General features: G+C 43.9%; 1 protein-coding gene across 1 annotated transcript; it reads left to right on the forward strand.

Moving 5' to 3' along the window:
• Window positions 1-5,333: 5,333 nt before the first annotated feature.
• On the forward strand, window positions 5,334-17,517 carry AMIGO2 (adhesion molecule with Ig like domain 2). The gene is made up of 2 exons (XM_074984065.1): window positions 5,334-5,492; window positions 14,650-17,517. Exon 2 carries the CDS (start codon window positions 14,729-14,731, stop codon window positions 16,292-16,294), a length of 1,566 nt encoding a protein of 521 aa, XP_074840166.1. The 5' UTR covers window positions 5,334-5,492; window positions 14,650-14,728; the 3' UTR covers window positions 16,295-17,517.
• Window positions 17,518-23,520: the final 6,003 nt, after the last annotated feature.

The following is a 23,520-nucleotide window of genomic DNA, read 5'->3' on the forward strand; positions in this document are numbered from 1 at the left end:
GCTTACTGGACTCTTGGCAGACATATAGGAGTGAATTAGAGCTAAATAACAGGACAGAACACTAAGAGCCAGGTCTGGTGGCTGTAAACAAACTTTATGGGACCACAGGAAACTTGGTCACACCCATCATAAACTGACATCTAGCTAATTAAAATCATGTCAGATGACAGATGTTGCTAGATGAGAGTGCCAGATGAGAGGTTCAACCTGTACCACCCACCATACAGGAAAAAACATTTGTTTGTGTTTAACATATGGATTTTAGAATGACAGTGTTCCCTGAAGCATTTTACCTAGCCATAAACCATTACATAAAAAAATCATTTCAGCTAGGTGCCTTTGGAAGCAAAGTTTGATTTACAGTAGCTTTCATACACTAGCCTGCTAGTTGAGAATTACTTTATAAACTGTAAGACAGTTTGACAATAAATTCACAGTCTCTGTTATTTGCTAAACTAGCCACTGTTTTGTTTCAGTCTCTAAATTTAGAGTTCTTTAAATAGTGTTGGAAATTCAGTAATAAATATTACTGAACAATTTTAAAATAAGATGGAAAGCGTCAACAACATTTTCTAAAGGGTATAAACTATAGCTGGAGAATTTGCCTTTTCTCTCCCGGATAGTGCTTTCCTATTTTGAACTACTTTTCCACAGATCATCTGTTCCTGACACACTGAGGACATGGCAATAAATTTTAGATAACTCCTTGTATCATTTGATAGGTTCTTTTGTTCTTATCAGAGCCCTGTTTACTCTGAAGCCTTTCCTGATTTTGATCATTTAATTACCTGCAGAATTGTTTAATAAAACCACACACAATGCCTTTTACTGTATTTTATCTTTGCCTTATTAACACCCTGCAGTTCTGTCTACCAAAGCATAATCTTGGTGCATTTTTCTCCATTTTGACATATGCATTCAGCATTATTCAGTATTGACAGCGTTTAAATAAAACCTGCCTCTTCTTGTGTATATACTGGTGGTGATGGGTCCTCATAAAAGCCAGGGATTTTAGAAGCAGAAAAACATGTTCACAGCTGAAGATGATTTTCACACAATGGGCAGGATTCATCCCTGATGTAATTTAGGCTCCAGCAGAGTTAGCGGAAGGATAAAGTTTACTTCTTCCTTTTGTCCCACATTGTTTAAGCAAAAGAAAGTTCAGAGTGTTTTAGTCATCCTTCCTCCTTGGCTTCCCCCCAGGATCCTGTCCCTGTTTTGGATTTCATGCCTCCTTTAGAACCGGCCAGGGAGTGTGCAGTTTTCCCTGATGCAGTATCTACAGGTGCTAAAACAGTCTTTCTACATGCAGGACACTCTGGAGCCCAGCAGACAGCTTTATCTCAGGTCCTTTACAAACAACTCATCAGGCATGGGCAGTAGCAGAGCTCCAGAGAGGCCTGCTGAAATTGCCTCGTGATGACTTCATAGGAGGGACTAACATGGCTACCTCTTTGCTAACTGGGGGGGTGAGAGGCACGAGGAATATCAAATGGATATTAATCTGCCAGCACAAATAATAAAGAGGCATTAGATTCAATTAACAGATTTCATTAAAATCAAAAGAACTTAAGGACTGCCATCGTGGGTCAGACCAAGGAATCTTGTCTTCATTCGGTGGCCAGTGCCAGATGCTTTAGAGCTAACAAAATAGTGCAATGTATTGAGTGATGCATCCCATCAGCCTAGTTTCTAGCAGTCAGAGGTTTATGGGCACGTAGAGCAGGGACTGCATCCCTTAACCACCTTGGTTAATAACCATTGATGGACCCATCCTCCGTGAACTTTTCTAATTGTTTCTTGAACCCAGTTATAGTTTTTTTTCCTTCACAAAAACCCATGAAAATGAGCTCCACAGATTGACTGTGCATTTTGCCATGTAAGTCCTTTTGTTTGCTTTAAACTTACTGGCTATTCATTGGGTCACCCCTGGCTTCAGTGGTATGTGAAGAGGTACTTAACACTTTCTTACCCACTTTTTCCACACCCATTCATGGTCTTACAGATTTCTAGCAAATCCATCTATGATGTTCCGGGGCACAATCCAGACTAGTGAGAGACTGTGTCACCACCTGCCCTATGAACTGGGGTGCCTTACATTGCTTTACGGCTGTAGATCCCAATCTGCACTCCTCACAAACAGCATGCACGTCATACTGTGTGTGTCTCTGTCTACCCACAGCCCTCCTCCATCACCTCTGAACCCAGCAGCCTGTCAGTAAATATCTGGCACACTTTGGCTTCTGGCAGCTTGGTTACTACTTGCAGGCAATTGCTGCATACTCTCAGTCCCGTATTTTCCCCAAAGATGTTTGTCCTGCTCTATCCAGCACTCTCCTGGCTAGTTCAGATATATTAGGTCCATTGCCACTCAAAGGGGATCAACATATAATCACTGGAGTTCTCTGAAATTTCAACCTCTCTACTACTTTAAATCAAGGTATCCAAAAAACACACAAAGTGGTACTGGTTCTATTTAAAACATAAAACAAGTTTATTTATTTTAAAAGAGGTAGATTTTAAATGAGTACAAGTAATGAAGCATAAAGTCAGAATGAGTCACAAGAAAAATAAAGATAAAACTGTTTAAACAAATTTGACGTGGTACAAAGTGAAGTTCTATAACATGTACTATACAGCATGGCCTGATGCAGAAGGAGCGGGGCTATGGGAAGCCAGCCCTCAGCATGGTCTGGACCAGGCCATTCCCAATTCCCCCAGGCAGTCCTTAGCACTGCCCAAATGGTGCCACCCTGGGATTCGGCGGCAATTTAAAAGGCCCGGTGCTCCAGCTGCTGCCACAGTGGCTGCTGGGAGTACAAGGCCCTTTTGAGTTGCTGGGCCCAGGGACCCATCAATGCGTTAGTCAGTATGAAACCTTGTGGTACCCCACTATTTCCTCTCTCCATTGAGAAAAATCACCATTTATTCCTCTTTTTTTCCCTATCTTTTAAAGTTTCTGATCCATGATGGCTTACTGTGTTCAAGAGCCTTTGGTGAAGGACCCTCTTGAAGGCCTTCTCAGAGTTGAAGTACATTATATCCATTGGCTCAATTTTATCCACTTCTTTGTTAACACCCACAAAGAATTATAGCAGATTGGCAAGGCATGACTGCCCCTCAGAAAAGCAGTGTTGATGATTTCTCCAACAAATCATGTTCATCTGTATGTCTGATAATTGTGTTCTTCAGTGTAGTTTCAACTCATTTGCCTGGAACTGGACGTAGGCGTTGAGCATGTAATTGCAGATTCACCTGTGGAGCCTTTCTCCAAAAAAAGTAAAATTAACATTAGCAAAATGGAGTTCCAAAATCTCCTCCATTGGCACCCCAATCTGGGACAGTTCCTCAGCTTTGTCACCTCTTTCGGAAGAGGCTGTAGCTTTGTGGGATGACTTGTGGGGGGATGACTGAGTAGTGCTGCCTTTAGGCCAGTGGCTTTCATATGGTGAGTGGGAGCCATGGCCAGGTGGCATGCAAGAAAAATCCTATAATGATATTATTTATATTATAATATAATATAATATAATACGTAATTATATATTGTATTATATAATTATAATTATAATATAATAATGCATATTATTTAGTACAGAGATTTTCAAACTATGGGGTGCATCCCCTTAGGTGGACATATAAGAAAGTTTGAGAGGTGAGTAGTGATACCAGGCAGCTTGGGCCAGCCATATGCCCTCTCAGAGACATCACTGTTTGATTAGGTGGCATGCTGAAGCGACACAAGGGCTGGAGTTGGCACTCCCCTCCTCCTGGAGCCCCAGTGCAGTAGGCATGCCTGCACCACCTGCCATTATGTCATCGTCCCACCAACCTTCCTTCTTTCCCCCATTCAGGAGTCCCTGCTTCGCCATTTGAAAACGAAGAAGATGCTGCTAAACAGAAGGCAGAAAGCAGTGGCATGTGGCCCCATGAATTCCCCTCTCCCCCAAGACATGTGTCACCATTGCCTATCTCAGAGAGGGTGATGCAGCAAACTACATTAGTTAATAAGGGGAAAGCAGCCTAAATAGTGTGAAAACCTTTAGGACAACTAGGCTGGTGGTTACCAAACCAGGGTCTGCAGAGCATGAAAAAATAAAAGATAAACAAAAATAATCATAGAAAATGTTTTACATAAATTGCAAAGTTGCAACCATTTACTTTTAAATGAAATATTTCCAATAAACTGTCTGAAATCTATGCTGTGCTTTCCTTTTTCATTTAATGAAGTGTACATAGCACCTAGAATTGGATTTGGTGCGGGTCCCCAAAGGGTCTGGTGGGTGATTGGGAGTCTGCAAACAGTCTGGGGTGGTGAGTGGGGGAGTCTTCCCTAGTGAAAAGATGGGGAACCACTAGACTAAGCTATAGGGGCACTGTCCTGCATAACACCTTATCCGTCCTCATAAAGTCCCGCCCACTTTACTCACACTTGCCAGCGGACCACCCTGATCGCCCTGGGCAGCTGCGGCTACTCGAGGAAGCTCCGCCCGCAGTCTGGGGAAGGCCCTGCTTGTGCACAAGGCGCAGGGCTGAGAGCGGCGGGCTACATCAGCCGCGCCCCGCAACCTGCCGCTCTCCTCTTTGGTGCTTTGTGGCCTCCCGCTCCAGGGGGCAGCGGCGCAGCTCCGCCCGCCTCGGGGATTTCCCAGTCGTGGTCACGTGCAGCGCGAGGCCCGAAGCACCCGGGGCAGGGCGTAGCGGGGTCTAGCGAGAGCTGCCACCCCGCCCCCGCGTGCCTGGGTCCGGCCTGCTCCCGGAATTGCCTGAACCGAAGGCTGCGGTTAACGACGGCCCCACTCACACCCTCCCCCGACACAAGCTTACGGGCAGGGGGATCTAGTCTCGGCCCCCGGGCTCCGCTGGCAGCCGCCCCACGTCCCACCGCTCTGCCCCAGCCTCGGCAGACACGTGCACCCGCCTGCTCCTCTGCCACTTGGCCGGCAGATGGGCCCAGGCCCCCGGAAAATCCTAGCCAGGAGCTGCGGCGGCTGCTCCGGGGTATGGGCTGCTGCCCCTGCCCCGCCCGCGCGAGCCCGCCTGGGAGCTATGCCGCTGACTTCAGGGCCATCGGGCTCCGGCTCGAGCCCGGGGGGCGGCGACGCGAGCACGAAGCCTCAGCAGCGCTCAGCGCCTCGCTCCCGCCCCAGCCTCGCCGCTCCGCGGGCCCCCGGCCCTCCGGCGGCCCCTCTCCTCCCGCCTCCATCCGCTCCAGCCAATCCCGCGGCTGGGGGGCGGGGGCGGCGGCTGGCTCCGCATCTGGCTGGCCCTGCGGTGCCGATGAAGGCGGGCGCCTGCTGCCCGGCGAAGAGGGACGCGGCTTGCGGTCAGAGCGTCCGCCGGCCGCCTTGGAGCCGGCTCGGGGCGAGCAGCATGCGGGGCTGGAGCGCGCCGCGGGGCAAGGGCCAGCGTTTCCCGCGTCTGCGGCTCCGCCCTGCGCCTTGCTATGACCGAGCGGCCGCTGCTTCTTCCCAGGCGGCTGCCTGGACCCCCAGGTAACCCGGGGCCGGCCCCGCGAGCGCTCGGGCGTCGCTGCAGCGGCTCCGAGGGGCCGGGGAAATAGGACCTTGGGGCTCGGGAGGCTTCCGCGGGCGGGGACATGCAGGCGACGGCAGAGCCCCTCGCTGGATTCGGGCGCAGCTCTCCTGCGGGGCCTGGAGGGAGCCGGGGTCGGGGCCCCCCTCGGAGCACGCCCTTGCGCCGGGAGCCCGCCGCTGGCAGAACGCTGCCGGGCAGAAAAGAACCGGAGGGGACGGGACAGAGGAGGGATGGAGAAGAAGGATCCCAGAACTCACCTGGGGGCGAAGTGGGCAGCAAGGCTAAAGGGGACCAGAAAGCTCTGGTGGATTGGAAGCGGGAAGGGAAAGGAGGTAAAATAAGGTGGGAAAGGAGGGAGAGACACCTTAAGCTCTGGTAGGTTTGAGCACCACTGTACAGTGAGAAAAATACATAGGGAATAGGAGATGGGGGGCAAAAGCTAGACAAGGAGAAAGAGAAGACCCCCCCCCAGTGGAAAAATTGAACGTTAAAGACCTTCCTAAGCCACCTGTGGTGATCGCTCGGGAATTTTCTGGGCTGTTTAAAGCTACAAACTCTTTATATGCCAGGTGGAATTCACAGATTTTTTAGTTTGGTAAGAGATGTTCATTTTTAAACTTTGTGTATGTGCATGGGGATAACCGTTTCCATCCAGAGCCCTCTACCAAAAAGGACTGTAAATCCCTTCTAAAGTAAATATTTAACTGGTTTGGCCCTTTAAGTAACAGAAGGGACAGCTAAGAAGGAAATTAATCGATGCTGTTTTGAGAACCACTAATCTATGCATTTTTCATATTGTGAACTGATGCTGTTAACATACAGGATCCTGTCAGTTCAGATCACCCCTCCCAGTCTCTCAGTCCTGATATTATTGCTTCCCATAGGTGCTGGAACTAGGAGGTTTGAACCTCCTAGTAAACAGGGATTACAGTTTTGTTCAGTGGCTCTGAGCACCCCCACTCTACAAATTGTTCCAGCATCCCTGCTCCTTCCTCAGAGCTACTTTAGAGCTTGGTTACACAGCAAAGTTTAGCTGTAGGAGGATGTTAGAAGTTCTGCAGTTTCCAAAAAAAAAAAAAAGCTTGTTAAAAATAGATGTTTGAATAATAAGTGAACATTTTCCCTAAAGTTTCGGATATATGATCAGAAAAAACCCTGTGGAGAAACTGAGAGTCTGAAAATGTAGAAAATGTTGCTGCTTTGAATACGAGAGAAATCTGACACTGCTACTAATGAGCCACAGTTTATTTACCATGGGGAAAGGCGCATTTCCATTAATGTGATGATGTGCTTGGCAATTAAGTCCATAGTAGCAGGGACTGTACTGCAGACAACCTTGAGCATCAACATTTTTTGCATCCATACGAAGTGGAACGAGCTGAAGCGATGGACTTCTTATACATGATATTACTGGTATTCCTGTACCTAACCCTGTCAAGGCTCTCTGGCCCCTCTACCCTGTTGTTTACCCGCTCTGAAGCAGTGAGATGACAAATGAGCATCTTTAGTTAAAAAATAAATGAATAAATAAATAAACCTGTTTTGGAGGAAATCTCTGTCTTTCATGACAGCCCAAGCTACGCATGAGGTAACAGAAATGTAGCACGTTAAAGACTAACAAAATGAGGCTGCTTTGTTTTGTTGGAGTACAGACTAACATGGCTAGCTCTCTGTTACTATGCATGAGGTGGCATTCTAGTAAGATTATTTGGCCAGACTCATTCCTAGTCTAACTCCAGGTCAGATCTTCAGCTATAAGAGAGCCTTGTCTCCACTAAAAAGGTGTGTTTGTACCATACATTAATGAGGCACTTTTGGTTTGCTGTGAACAGGCCTGCTAATGGAGGGTAGGGGCCAAAGGGAGCAGTTGTCCCTGCGTCTGGCATTTCACAGGGGCCCCAGAGCTCTGGCTGCAGCCATGCCGTGGCAGCACTGCTCCAGCAACGTGTGTCTCGAGGGGTGGGGGGGCAGGTTTCCAGCAGCATGGTCTGGGTGGTGCTGAGGGCTGACTGCCTTTGGCCCCACCCCTTCCAGGGGCACAGAGCTGGACACTCCCCTGCCCCACCTTGCCCCAGAGCCCATGACAGTTGTTGACAGAACTCGGCACTTTCTCGGACAGAGTCTGTCTCTCCCTCACAAGGCAGAACCCTCTGTTGACAGATTCTGTTGACAAAACTGTAGTGTAAACACTCTGGGGGGGGCAGGGGGAGGCCTCTGTTGACAGACATTGCTTACAGTTCACCACGCAGCCCTGTTTGCTGAGCTTCTGGTTGGCCATTCTGTTGAGAAAGTAACTGGGAAGTCTGGCTGCTTTCTGACAACGGAGCATATCAACAGAGCGAGCTGCTTTTATGTGTAGACACTATCTGTTGACAGACGTTTTGTCGAAAATTCTCTGCCGACGGTGACTTCTGTCGACAGATTGCTGTCGTGTAGCTGTAGCCAAAGTGTTTTGTGCCTATTGTCCCACAATGGAATTGCTCACACACCTTAGTTACCCAAATGTTTTCTTCTTAAACCAGTGAAGAGAAAGCTTAACTCTGCTTTGTTGTCACTGTTATTACAGCTTTCTCTTTCCCACCACATCTTGAGGGTCACCACAGCTAGGTGGTGCCGTCTTGAGGCTGCACTGGTGGCTGACCCAGCACTAAACTGACGCCAGAATCAGCTTGATGCAAAGCTGTTTCTACCACACCAGTGCATCCTGCAAGTGCAGCTCAATCCTGTTCAATCATGTAGCCCTGTAGGGGTCAACCTGCTATAGTTCAGTGACAGCTTCCCCTCACTTCCCGATCATGCAACTCGTCCAGGTGCACACAGTGCCTGGATAATCCCACTTGCTCTACCAGAACTCCTGAACATAGCTCCTCACTGGAGGAGAGTCAGTGCGTGACTTTCCCACCATAAAAGTTAAGTACATTCCCACAGGCTCTTGCTTAAAAAAAGAAATCTTAACATCATCATCAGTTTGAAACAAACAAACAAAAAGTTATTGGCGATGCTCTGCCAAAGGCAGAGCAGAAGCCTGGAAGTGGAGCAAAGGAAGCTATGGGGCTCCTGGCACATAGCCCAGAATTTCCCCATGACTAGTATCCCCTGTGAATGCAGTTGTAAGTGTGACATTAAATTTACCTGGAGCCTTCCATAAAGAATGAGCAATTTTGCCACGATTAGTGAAAACATTTGGGGCTTGATTTCTTAACAGGACCAGCATGGAACCTTTGCAAAGCTTGGATGTTAAATATTTTTGCTCATCTAAATGAGCTATTCTTAATTGATGGCTCTAGCACTATGCCCTTGCAGCATTCCTAAAATCAGGGTTTTAGGAAAATATTTGTACTTCATACAAGTTGGCTTTTTATGTGTCTGTTTTCAGTACTCAGATCATTATATCTTGTGTCTGAGAAAAGTCTTGTTATATTTAATCCAAAAAGGAATACAACAAAGAACCTAATGCTAATACGGTAGTCCCTTGAGTTATGTGAGGGTTGCATTCCCACGCATCCTCGCATAACTGGAATTTCACATAAGTCGGGAGGGGGGCGGCTTTTTTCCCTGGCGGAACGCAAGTTCTGCAGCTGGGAAAGCAGCAAGATTACCTGGAGCTTCGTTTGAAAGGTAAGTCCTAGGGTTGTGGGGGGAAGTGGGGGCAGTTAAGCCTGGAGGTGGGTTGGGGCCATGAGGGGCTGGGGGGCTTAAGCTGGGGGTGGCTTAGGGTTGCAGTGGGGAGAGGGGAGTGAAGTTGAGCCAGAGCCATGCACAGGAGGAGGGGAGGGATTTGAGCCAGAGCTATGTGTGGGGAGGTGTTGAACCGGAAAGGTGGGGGTTGAATGGGGGCCGCATGGGGCTGGGGGTGGGGGTTTGAGCCAGGACCGAGGGGAGTAGGATTTTGAGTTGTGCTTAACTCACTTTAACGCAAGTTAAGTGCAAGTCGAAATCGCGCATTTTGAGGGTTTAGTGTACTATAGCCTTCCCAGAAGCATTTCATTTCAGATATTTTACTTAAATAATGGTGTAAGTGGCATGAGCTGGGAGTCCCGTTCAGATGAGGTTCTGGAGAGAGAAATTAGGACTGGGAACCAGTAAGGAAAGGGAACGTGTTTGGTGGGAGTGGAGCTGGGAGAGGAGGGAAATGGTTGGAGGCCAGTGGTTGGGTGGAAGAGAGACAGGATGAGGTGTCAGGAATGGGATGGAGAGGGCAAGGAGATTAGAACTAGGAGCAGGGAGGGAGATAAAAGTGGGAATAACACAAGCAACTTTAATTGGCATTTTCTGACTCTTCAGTGCTTAACTCTGGAACCATAAGAATACTCCTGGACTCTGACTTTTGCATTTGTAATGGTTTATTTAGATTTATTTTATTCCTAAACATTCCAAGCAAAATTAAAGCCTCATTGTGCTAGGTGCTGTACAAATACATAGGAAAATGCAGTACCTGCCCCAAAGGACTAATAATCAAATTTATTTGATGAATTAAAAAAAACTTTAAAAGTACCTATGTGACTTTACAGCCTACTGATTTTAAAATTGAAGTTAATAGATTCCTAAGTTCCTCACGTGCTTTGGAAAATGTTATCCTGAATATTAATTTATTTAGATCTGCTAAAATAATTGAGGAGAAACATTAGAAAACTTGTTTTCCTGACCAGTTAAAATTACAGAGTTCTAACATGGTTCCTCATCCCATCACTGACAAAACACAAGCACTTAAAAACAAGGGAAACAGCAGTATTACTGTTTGTATCATTCCCAAGACACACTCAGATCTTCACATAACAACTAGGTAGACACAATTCCCGTCTAGTTTTTTCAGTTTTGGATTTATTACTTGTGCTGTGGTTAGCACCTAGGAATTCGTCATAGATTAAAGCCCTACTGCACAGGGCACTGTACAAATACATAACAAAGACAAAAAAGCAGTAAAGTTGCACTTTAAAGACTAACAAAATAATTTATTAGGTGAGCTTTCATGGGACAGACCCACTTCTTCAGACCATAGCCATACCAGAACAGACTGTCCCACAAAAGCTCACCTAATAAATTATGGTGTTAGTCTTTAAAGTGCTACTTTACTGCTTTTTTGTTTTGATAGTATATATATTAGCACGGCTTTCTCTCTGTGTTTACTATAACAAAGACAGTACCTGCCCTGAAGAGGTTACAAAGTATAAAACAAGAGACAACAGGTTAAAACACCAAACAGATGGGGTGCATAAGCAGACAATCCAACTTTTCTGGACAACATTTAACTTAGCCGCCACAGCCTCCCAGCTGCCTACACACTTGTCTAGACAAAAGGAGGAGGAATACAGGTGACGCGAGGAGAAGTTTGAGAGGATAGTGTGGCAGCTCTCTTTGTATACGCTTTTTAGTGAAGACATTTAAGTTTAATTTTAAATATTTCACTTCTTTGTGGCCAAAATGAGTTTTTAAGGAGGAATTGATTGAGCCAAGAGAAGTGGCATGCAAAGTTTGAGAGATTTTTCTAGGAATGGGAGGAAGCAGAGAAGAGACAGACAGTCATATGAGGATCAAAGTGGTGTTAAGGTTTGTGCCATTAAATAATTAAAAGCATCTTAAGTCTTACACTGATGACATACATGGCCCGATCTTCAGAGATGCTGAACATCCATTATCTCTAAAAACCAGACCAAAAATGTGATAGTGAGCCAGCTCCTCGACTGCTGCAAAGAGCTGCATTGAAACCAAAGGGGCTGTTTGTGCTACCTGGGGATCTGGCCTGTAATTCGTATCAAGGATACAGAAATGTCTATTTCCTCATGATACAGCCATCTTATCTCTGTTAGTACTATATTTTAAATTGACAAACTCAGAATATAAACATTATATATTGGCTGTCCTCTAATGCAAGTCCACATTCTTTCTTCATTTTTACAATAAAGAAAATCATGTTAAATGTTTCCTGCTAAATTACATATCCAATTTTATAGTGAAGCAAATATTTTATTGTCAGTGACAAATATTAGCTGATAACATTTCCTACATAGTAACTCCCATATAAAAATATCTTAGCTTGGAAATTAAAGTTGTCTGGTGAGATAGTAGCAGATAGGGTTAGAAGCATACAGAGAGGCCCATGTAGCATAGTTTTTCCCCTTCCAAAATAGAATAAGATGCATACGATTTAGAATATCCCAGGGATTTCAATTCTATTCCAAATGGGAATTATTTTTAAAAGTGGTGCTCTAGAATGGTATTATATCCACACACAAACAAATCCACTATGTTTAAAAAAAATTGTTAAGACTGCAAAAGTTATAAAACCAACCACCCAAAAGTTAGGAAATGCACTCCATTGCAGCCTTACACTCTTTACCTACTATTTTTCTATGGCTTCCCTCATTCCTATGATACACGTTATGGCTGGCCCTTTCTGAATGAGCAGCTAAGTGAATACATCTTCTTATCCTCATCATTCAGTGTGTGGCTTCATGTATTATTTACTGCAAAACCATCCAAACCCTGTACTGAATACAAAATCATTTATTTCCTTAAGTGCTTTGGTATGGTATTCTGATTATATCATTGTTCTGTTCAAACACTCGTGAATTTAAACTTCACAATGCCCCTTTGGGGTTAGGGTTATATTATCATTTCCATTTTACATATAGGGGACTGCGGTAGTGTCAAAAGTGTCCACTGATGTTGGATGTCCAATGTGAGAAGCACAAGGCCTAATTTTCCAGAGTATTCAGTATTCTGTAGTTATTTATGTATCTAGAACAGAGCTCCCATTGACTACAGTGCAGTTCTGAGTGCTAAGCTTCTCTGCACAATCCTGATTCACTTACTCCTTCTCATGTAATGAAGGTGGTAAAGGACTTGTGGGGAAAAAAAGTAGTATGTGATCATGTAATTAAAGGCTACATCATAATTCATATGGCCAAAGTGGTTAAATTAAGATTGCACTGGCAACCTTACTTCCAGAACTTCCTAGCTCTTAAGGGCTTGACTTTGCAATGTTAATGTTCTTTTAATACTGCTTTTTGGAATGCGATAGTCCAAGGTTTTACCACCTTTAAAATAAAAAATAAATTATCCTGAGAAACTACTGAAACTGCCCACGCTATTACATGGGTCACCGGCAGAGCCCTGGGATCTTTAGATACTCAGCACAGACCTCCACCACTTGACCTAAAACAGTAATGGTAGAAGTAGAAGGCTGTTATGTTCTGTGTGCATCTGCCACAGGAGAGAGGAAGAGGCAGGGAAGGGAGGGAACATGCTTGCATCCACACACACTGAATTTCACAGCTTTTTGCCAGACCAAAAAGGAATGTGGAAACACAGGAAAAATAGATTCAGTTCCAAGTTCTTTAGGGGATTGTGCTCTTCTGGTTGCAGGCCTTCTGCTGCAAAGTCTTCCCCTTCCCTCATTCCTATTCCCACCTCTCTAGTTCTTGCTCTGTCCTTTCCCCTCCTGCTACCTCCACTGTCTCCAGTCCATATTCCCTGCCTTATTTTTGACTCTGTTCCCATTCTCATCCCTGGCTCCTGCTGTTCCACTTGTCTCCTCATTCCTTATCTCCAGCCTGTATTCCGGCACTTACAGTAGCCCTCCGTGGCTCTTGCCTTCCCCAGCTCATCTTCTCCTTCCATCTTCTGCTCTTCTCCTTCTGCCTCTGCTCTTGCCTTGTGTCCCCTGATTCTGTCCATGTTTCCTCAGTTCTTGTGGTCTGCAGCAATAGTTGTTGGGAAAGTCCTGCCCAGATCCTTCAGCCTGAGGCAGAGCCACCCTGTGGGAAGAGTATACAGGCAGTCCAGTTGCCAGCTCTGAGAGAAAGCAGTGTATTCAGTGCAGGTAGACTCTTGGAATAATTAAGCTATGAAATGCTTCATGTCTCTAGTGACACAAAACAGGTTGTATTTTTTATTGGGAGGGAGAGCAAAAAATAACAGGGCTGTAATCGGAGAATTTGCAGGGGAGTGCAGAGTCTGACTGGGATCCAAAAAATTGACTAACTATGATCTAGGAAGAAAGGGATTTGAAAACAAAATGTGAAATGTCAGTGATTCAGTTACTAAAATGCTGCATTTGTTCAGAAAATCTGCATAGTTAAATCAAGGTAGTTAAGTCCCAAGCAGACACTGAAGAGCTACAAAAGTGTCTCACAAAATTAGATGACAGTGAGATGAAATGGTAGATGAAACTTATTGGTGATAAATGCAAAGTCATGTATACTGTAAAAGTTAATCCCAACTGTACATGTATAATTATGGTGTCTAAATTAGCTGTTACCACTTGAGAAGGCTCTTAGCATCATTGGAATAGTTCTCTGAAACCATCCACTCAATGCGTTGTGGCAATCAAAAAAGCGAACACAATGTTGGGAATCATTAAGAAGAGGCTAGATAATAAGACAGATACTATTATACTGCTTCTATATAAATCTGTGGTACATCCACATCTTGAATATTGTGTGCAGATGTGCTAGCTCCATCTCAAAAGATATATTGTAGTTGGATGAAATCCAGAAAAGATAAAAAAAAAAAAATTAGGGACATGCAACAGAAATCTCTATTTGAGAAGAGATTAATAAGACTGGGACTCTTCAGCTTGGAAAAGAGACACCGAAGGAGGGATATGATTGAGTTCTGTAAAATCATGGCTGATATGGATAAAAGAGATAAGAAGAAGTTATTTACTTCTTCTCGTAACACAAGAACTGGGTGTGACCAAATGAAATATATAGGCAACAGGCTTAAAACAAACAAAAGGATGTATTTTTCCTACACCAAGCACCGTCAACCCATGGGACTCCTTCTCAGAGGATGTTGAGAAGGTCAAGACTATAAGAGGGTTCAGAAAAGAACTAAATAAGTTCCTGGGGGATACGTATATTAGCCAGGATGGACAGGGATGATGTCCCCTGCCTCTGTTTGTCAGAATCTAGCAGTCGGCGACAGGACATGGATTACTTGGTGATTACCCATTCTGTTTGTTCCCTCTGGGGCACCCAGCACTGGCCATTGTCAGAAGACAGAATGTAGACCTTTGGGCTCACCTAATATGACTGTTCTTATAGGAGACCAAACAGGGAGTATGAGTCTTAAGTGCTAACATTCTGTACTTCTGTGTTCCTCTTTTAACAGTGAATAGTGGAAGTGCAAGGCTAACTACATGTATGATCTGTGGCAAGGAGAACTGGGAGACGGCTAAGAGATAGCCATAATGTCTTTAAGCTGCCAGACAATTTCTTCTCGACTTGGGGTTCTCACACTGAACTGCAAAGGACTGCTAAGTCTTTTGGTCTTCATGCTAAGTATGTGTGGCAGTGCCTCTGGCTTGTGTCCTCCAGCTTGCATCTGTGCTACTGACATTGTAAGCTGCACCAATAAGAACCTCTCTAGAGTGCCAGGAACGCTCTTCAAATTCATAAAAAGACTGGATCTGAGTTATAATAAAATTGGATTTTTGGAACCTGAATGGGTCCCAGTGCTTTTTGACAAACTGAACACTTTAATAATCAGTCACAATAGTATTAGCAGTATTATCACCGGCAGCTTTTCCACAACTCCAAATCTGAAGTACCTAGACTTGTCGTCCAACAACCTGAAGACACTGGGAAGCCCTTTATTTCAAGAGCTGAGAGTACTGGAAGTTCTCTTGCTTTACAACAATCAGATAACACAGATTGATTCTGCTGCCTTTGGAGGATTGTACAAATTGCAGAAGCTGTACTTATGTTGTAACTCATTGTCACACTTCCCACTGGACTTGTATATTGGAAAACACAAACTTACAGAACTTGTATTATTAGACATTTCCTATAACCACATCCAGTCAGTACCCATTCAGCGCGTAAGTTTAGTGCCAGCCAAACAACTCAGTGGAATTTATCTTCACGGCAACCCATTTTACTGTGATTGTACTCTATACTCCATGCTCATTTTTTGGTATCACAGACACTTCAGTTCAGTGGGAGATTTCAAAAATGAGTATACCTGTGTATTACGATCTGATCCCAAAGGTTTCAATAAACTGCCTTTATTGCACAACAACTTTCTGAATTGCTCTGAAAGCACCATCAACGTGTCATTCCATGCCTTTGGCCTCATTTATGAGGCCCAAGTTGGAGAAAGGCTGATTGTACACTGTGACAGCAAAATTAGTGATGCAGGAACATATTTCATCTGGGTTAGCCCAGACAATAGATTACTGGAGCCAGATAAGGAGACTGACAATTTTAAGGTGTTTCACAATGGGAGTCTGGAAATAATAGATCCCCAGCTGGAGGATTCTGGTCTGTATTCATGCATTGCAATAAATAAAAGAAGACTGTTAAATGAAACCATAGAGATTAGAATTAATGTAAGCAATTTCACAGTGAACAGATCCCATGCTCATGAAGCATTTAACACTGCTTTCACCACCCTTGCTGCATGTGTAGCTAGTATTGTTTTGGTACTGCTTTATCTCTATCTGACCCCATGTCCTTGTCAGTGTAAGACAAGAAGAAGAAAAAGGAAGCTGCCCCAAAGCAGTGCTCACTCGTCCATTCTAAACTCCACTGCACCTCTGGATCCTACAGCTGATGAGAAGAAATCCAGCAGTGGTAAGAGAGTGGTATTCCTTGAGCCTGTGAATGAGCCAAAACAAGGGCAGAATGGGAAAGTGAGACTGTTTCCCAAAGAGACTGTCATAGCAGAGAGCATCCTGAAAACGACCCGAGCAAAATCTGACTCTGATTCTGTCAACTCAGTGTTTTCAGATACACCTTTCATGCCACCATCTTAGAATGCCGCCTGCATTTCTGTTATATAGTTAAATCTCTCCACACCACCCCTGCTTGTAGCAACCATCTGGAAATAAATAAATAAAATGTGTCCAAAAAAAAAAGGCATAATCAGTAGTCTTCAAGGACAGGCCTACCTACTCTTTCTGTGATTAGGAGAATGTGCAACAACTGTGCACATGTTAACCTCAAAGGGTACATTTTCACTGCAGAGTTAACTCAGGCTCTTACCTAGCTGTTGCCCCCCTGCCCTTTTGTCTACACACAGAAACCTTTTCCCTGAGTCTAGTGTTGCTGTCAGGTTGGGCTCACTTGCTTGTCTGGGGCTTGGGCTGCTTTCACTGAGGCTAGAAATCCACATATTTTGCCATGAGGACTCAAGCTAAATCCCTGGTAGAGTGCTGGTTATCTATTAATGCCTTCCTACAGTTTCTCTGGGTGCACAGAAGGATAGACAAGTCCTCCTGCAATTCACTGAGAAAGGATCCTGAACCAGCTCAGCATACAGCAGCATGCAGAGCCAGGGGCTATGGACACTGCTGTTCTAGGGAGTGTGCAGCACCAGTGAGGAAACCTGGTGTGTCTACACTGCAGAAGAAAACCCACGGCAGCCAGGCTCAGACAATGGCATCAGCTGACACAGGCTTGTGCCATGGGGCTAAAAGTATCAGTGTAAACACAGCATGACTGCTCCCACTCCAGCTGGAGTCTGGGCCCTGGGCCCTCTCCCTGGGTCTTAGAGCCCAGGCTCCAGCTCCTGCTGGGCTGTCTGCACTGCTATTTTTAGCCTCAAGGCCTGAGCCCCACAAGCCCAAGTCAGCTGAGCTAGGCTCTCAAAGTCACTGCAGTGTAGCTGTACCGAGTAACTCAGGCATGGTTTTGGAGGGTGACTGCCCACATCTGGAGTAGGCAAACCTCAGGGTTCTCCCCTACGGGGGTATCATCCACATTAACTTTGCAGTGAAGACACACCAACATGAAAATACGGGGACACTTTGCTGTGTGTTTCCTAGGGAACAGCTGTTGGCCCAACATGTTTGCTGTAGATAATACTGTCTTTTCAGTCTGTAAGAATCAGCATCTTAAATGTATGTAGCTGGATGTACATTTGAATATCAGGGAACAGAACTGCAGTCAATGTGTCTACAACAGCCCTTATCAAACATCTTTCTCTCCTCTAAGCATTCAGTATTTAAAGAAATAAATTGTTACACAAGTCAGAATATTCTAGAGTGTATGTTATCTTAATCATTTTGCATAGTAAACTTTTATGGCCAGGCGCAGAAAATCTGTTTGCGTCTTACCTTATGACACATTTAACTTAATTGGGGGACATAATTAAACCCATGGGTTTGCTCTTGTCCAATCATATAATGCATGTTTGGGATCCTGCACTCTTTACTCAAGCAGCTCAACTCCCTTTGAGATCAGTGACAAAACTTCCATTGACATCAAGACTGGGCCCATTGTTTAGCAGAGAGTTCCACTGTGTCTTCAGAAAGTGCACTAAGTGAGAGAGAATTATCAACATTAGAGTCAAGGGGCCAAATGATGTAAGTAGTTGAACTTTGTTCCCTTGACACTAATTTAATAATAATTTACTGCTTTTGTGGCTTTGGTGCAATGGCACCTGTTTTTGGCAGACAGTTTTGGTCCTGGAGAGCCAAAAATACAACAACCATTTACCTATGGAAAAAAGTGAGGATGTATCTAGTTGTTTGACAGCCACCTCTCTAGAAAACAGATTATACCATGCAATGGTGTTGCTGTGATGTACACAATGTAGGAGGAAAATAGGAGGATCTGGAAAGCTGTTTTGGAACCATTAGAATTATTTTGGTTTCCCGTGTTTAAGGAAGCAAACAGATACATGATGATTTAAAAATTCTTTTGTAGAGATTGAATAATGGGGCTGTAGGTATGAAAGATCTACAGGTTTTTACTCTGAACAACATAAATTAAACAACTCCTCAAGGCTTTTAGTGTCCTTTCTGTACATAGATCTGTAGTTTTAATATTTTATCTATATATTCTAAAACAAAATCAGTAGCACTACGTATAGTATCTGGTAGTAAGAAATAAAGGGGCCAATCTTGTTTCCACTGAAGTCAATGGAAGTTTTGTCATTGACTGTTATGAGAGAAGATGTGACCTTTTAAGAAGCTGTGTCTTGAGGTTTTTTTATTAGAAAGAAGATTGAAATAAGCCACATGATTTTCCCGTGATGTACCATATGTGCATGGATGTTTTCTGTACAGTACAAGAAGGAGGACAGTGATTGAAACAGAGGACTGAATATACATGGTAAGGCAGAAGTGAGAGGTAAAAATGTCTGATTTGTATGCTCTGACCAATTTTTGTTTACCAAGTATTGCTAGAAAAGGCTGTATTTAACTGGATATGGTTTTACACAGAAAAATTGTGCCTGAAAGTATAAGTTACTAGTGTAGGAGTGTATTTAAATTTTCATAAAGCACCAATCACATCCAAATTAGATTGAAAAGCAAAACAAATTGCTACTGCTGTCCATCCAAACTGCTGAATATCTACAGCGGTGTTTTACTGCGTATGTTCATTTGCCTGTCTGTGACACATTATTTGCTGTTGTGTTATAAGATGCTGAATTAAACTATGTGTATCTTAAGCCACGTTTTAGTAAAGGGGAAGCTGACTCTGCAGCCTAACTCCTGGTGGGCTTTATCCCACTGGGAGGCGTAAGAATTTGCAGAGTCAGACCCAAACCATCAGCCTGCTGTAACAGACAGTGAATGTAAGTCTAAGGATCAGATGGCTGTTGTAAATGTTAATTGTTTCTGTATTAATCACTGCTTTTAAATGTTCAAATGTGTGAGTATCCATTTAAGGAACTAGGATTAAGAATCTTTCCTAACTACATAGCAATGTTAACATTTGTGGAAATAAGAGGTCTCACCCAGTCTCACAACCTTGGAGTCAGGTTAATGGTTGCAGCTTTAATAGGAAGAATATATTTAAAGAAATGCTATCACTTCAATAAACCTTAATATTTACAATACAATAATAGTGCCACATTTGCAGACCAGCCTATGTCGTTACTACAGTTCTCATTCCACACAATGAGCTACCCTGCATTGGAGGCAGCCCAAAATGCAGTAAAGGTATGACTCTCTTGCATAAATAAGGAAATTTTCCTCTTGGGTGTACAAGTAGGTCCCAGCATAGAGTCTCTGGAGATACCAAAATTGAGGTGGTGTTAGCATAACACCACGCTAACTCCAACGTCCTGATCAAGCGATGCATAAGTCCAGCAATTACCCAGCTGCGTGCATGACTGATTAGACCATTAGCTGCAATCTCTCTTTTTCTAACAGTGTACTAGTATCACCCAACACCAATAAAGAGCTAAATTATGCCTTTGACGCACCATGGGCTCAGTGCTGCAGAGTGTTCAGGACTCTGGCCACAATCCAGCAAAACTTATAAGTCTGGTTTGCAGTAAGGTAGAGACCCTCTCACTGACACATTTGCTAGCATGTGCACCATGATTTGATAGAGTACAGCATGAGCCATTTCGATACAGACCACATGACCCAAATGAGTCTAGAATTGGCTCTGGGAACCTATCAACAGCATTAGACTTCTGTAGCCTTCTGTGTGGCCAGGGCTGTAGGAAAGGCTTACTTGTGCCCTCCATTGTAATTTGGGCATCTGAACAAGGCTTAGTCTAATCAAACCTTGAGTATATAAACTAACATTAAGTGCATTTAATTATTTCCCACCCCCATACTCAACCCAGTTGTTAACAAAGGCTGAAAATCAGTCAAGATGAATATTAAGAGTATGTTTGTGCACTTTACTGAATCAGGACCTCAGTCTTTTTAAGTTCTCATGCTACGTTCATCACCAATCATCTTAGCAGTTCCTTTCCTCCAGCCTCCCAAAACATATACAGCCATCCACAGTAGGGAGGAAAAATCCACATGGCTTCAGTTTTCTGACATTTAGGCTACATATATGCATCAGTGTTATTTTAAATAAGCCATTCGAAAGAGGAATGCAAATGAGGGAAATCGGAAATGCAAATGTGGCAGTAATTTATATACCTTTTGCTTCAGTTGCATAATCTCTTTTTGGAAGAGATTCTTTCAAAAGAAAAAAACAGTGTACACAGGACTCTTTTGAAAATAAATCCCATCTTCAAAAGAACTCTTCTTCCTAGTTTGTTTCAGGAAAAAGGGTTCTTTCAAGAATGGGGTTTATTTTCAAAAGAGCCCCATCTATACTGTTCTTTTTCTTTTGAAAGAATCTGTTCTGAAAAGAGATTCTGCAATTGAAGCATGAGATATGTAAATCAGTGCCTCATTTGCATTTTTATTTCCTTCATTTGCATTCCTTTTTTGAAAGAGGAATGCAAGTGTAGACACAGCCATTATTCCTATTTCAAAATAGTGCCATTGTACGTCTTTATGGCTTATTTCAAAATTGCGCCATTCCATGTCTCAACGCTGCCTGTTTTGAAATAGCTATCTCAAAATAGGTGTTATTCCTCCTGAAATGAGGCTGACAGATTTTGAAATAACATGCCCAATATTTCAAATTTATTTGGAAATAGTGGGTGCATAGTGTAGATGCTCGCAAAGTTATTTCAAAATAACAGCTGTTATCTCGAAATAACATTGCTGTGTGGCAGTAGCCTTTCTGATCAGGGCAATGAATACACAGCAAACATCCCTCCCCTTAACCCCAGTCCTGCACAATCTAGTTAGACTGCAGTAGAACCAGGAAACACCTCTGTGATCCCTACTGAGCAAGTGCCACCTGAGCATGGATTCTTTTAATAATTGCTGTTTGAAGACTATTAATGATAGCATCACTGTACCGTAATTCCCTAAGGCTCTTGAATGAAAACCATCTTAGGGCTAAACTGTGGCATAGCTGCAATTTTGCACTGTAGCCAGTATAAACATACAGCACCCTCCCAGGTCTCGGACCCTGCAGTACACTCTGGGGGATGCAGAGAAGAAGCAGACTGCATGCCCCTGTGTGGAGAGCTAAAACCACTGGCTGCCTCTGCATTCCTGTTGTATACAGTGAAGTGGTGTGGCTGTAATTGTAGCTCTTGCTTTACCGGTTGGCTGGGCAAGATCTAGGTTGGCCCTAAGTATTTTTTATACAGGTTGAACCTCTCTCATCCAGCATCCTTGGGACTCCACCAGTGATGAACAAGAGAATTTGCTGGACTGTGGGAGGTCAATATTGTCTAGCAGTATTACCAACATTTCTACTGCTTACTGGGCTCTGAGAAGACATTTAGGTTTTAAATTACAGCTTAATAACAGCACAGAACACTGAGAGCCAGGACTGGTGGCTGTAAACAAACTTTATGGGACTGCAGGAAATTTGGCCGCACCCACAGTAAGTGATCATGCTGGATTATGGGTGTTGCCAGAAGAGAGCATTCCCGATTAGAGAGATTCAACCTGTATTAAAAACTAGCTTTACTGATACTAGAAATTTACGCTGTTTCCAAATGCATGTAAACAAGCAGGGTACCTAATTACTATCTTAAGTTTTAAAGCACCTGATATTTTACAAGTTGCTAGAAATAGTCAGAGCTAGCATTATTAGATGTCAGTTTGTAAGCGGGCAGAACATACACTTCATTTATGGTAGAAGATTTTAGATCATATGCAAGTTTTTTCATCATTCTGGTGAAAAATGGCTGGATCATTTAAAAATACATATAGCAAAAGGAATTCTTTCTATATTTCTTCTGTGTTTGTGTCTGAGTATCAGTTCATTTGTGATGATCTGATGGATTGACTCGTTTTCCCCTTCTACATGCCTATCATGAATATCTCTGGACTGACATGAAGGTATAAAAATGGTCCATCACAAAAAATGGAGTATAAACACTTCAAAGATATGTTTTTGGAAATGTCAAAAAACATCCCAAAGTTTCTGCAAAGCTCTGAAACTGTAAGCAAGAAGATTATATTTTCCTGTCCTTATTTAATTGTGCAAATTGAAACAAGTTATTATAACTGTAAATTCCTGTATTATATTTTCATGGGTGTGATATATTTTTTCTGTACAAACTTCTTATTTTTTGTATTTCTTTGTAGAGTAACTTACCTTGACAGGAAATAAATATTTTCCCATTTAATCTTCCTGTTAGTCTTCACCTTTTAGCAGGTAAGACTCAAATTGTTTGATTGCATTCATCAAGGTTATCTTCAGGGTGACCATCCATCTCGGGTTCGTCGGGACAGTCCCGTATTTGGGACGCAAAGATGACGTCCTGATTTATTTTGTCAAAAGGGCTAATTGCCCCATATTTTCAGGTGGCTGCCGCCCGCTTCCCCCAGCTCCCTTATGGCAGTGAGGATGCCTCCCCAGCTGGGGGAACCAGGAGCCAAACCTGCACAGCAGTGCGACTGCTCCCTAGCTTTCCCCCTCCCCCCGTTCCCCCTGCCACAGTGTATCTGCTCCCCAACTTCCACCGTTGCAGGAGCCGGACCTGGCTGTGGCTGCTCCACCCCCCAGCTCCCCATGGCTGGGGTAGCCAGCAGCTCCCCAACTTCCCCCAGACCCCCACAGCAACTCAGCTGCCTCCCAACTTCCTGCCCAGTGGGGGAGCCAGACCTGCACTGCCGCTGCCCCCCCAGCTTCCCTCAGTGGGGGAAGCCAGAGTTGGACCCACACAGCAGCACAGCTGTCCACGCCGTTTCCCTCACCTGGGAGAGTCAGAGTGACAGCACAGTGCCGCCCCCCCAGCTGGTGGAAGCTGGGAGCTTCATTGGGAGGGTGGCAGCCCCCACAGGGCAGCCACTTCCTGACTCCCAGATAAGGTGCCCATCTGTCCCCTTGTCCCGTATTTGGGCCGGGAAGGACTGGTAACCCTAGTTATCTTTGATGTGACAAAAATGTGGTTGCTGATTCAGACTTTGTCCACACACAGATTTGCATCTTTTTACTTATACTGGTACAAACCTCTGAGTGGACACTTATTTTGGTCTCAGAGCGGTTATTTCCATTTAACTTAAACTTTCTGTTTGATGCAAGTGGTTTTGAAAAGATTACATGAGCAGTCAGACACTTTCGCATGAATTTAATTAAATGAATTTAAAGTCACTTCTTAATTTAAACTATGGTAACTCTGTGTGAATGAGCTCTGAGATTGTGGCTGTGTCTACACTTGGATTCCTCTTTTGACAGAGGCGTGCAAATGAGGGAAATCGAAAATGCA

Source organism: Carettochelys insculpta, chromosome 1 (genome assembly GCF_033958435.1).
Source record: "Carettochelys insculpta isolate YL-2023 chromosome 1, ASM3395843v1, whole genome shotgun sequence".
Classification (NCBI taxonomy): domain Eukaryota; kingdom Metazoa; phylum Chordata; order Testudines; family Carettochelyidae; genus Carettochelys; species Carettochelys insculpta.

Excerpts from the sequence above, each read along its gene's own strand:
- AMIGO2 (XM_074984065.1), top strand. The coding sequence starts at position 14,729 with ATGTCTTTAAGCTGCCAGACAATTTCTTCTCGACTTGGGGTTCTCACA.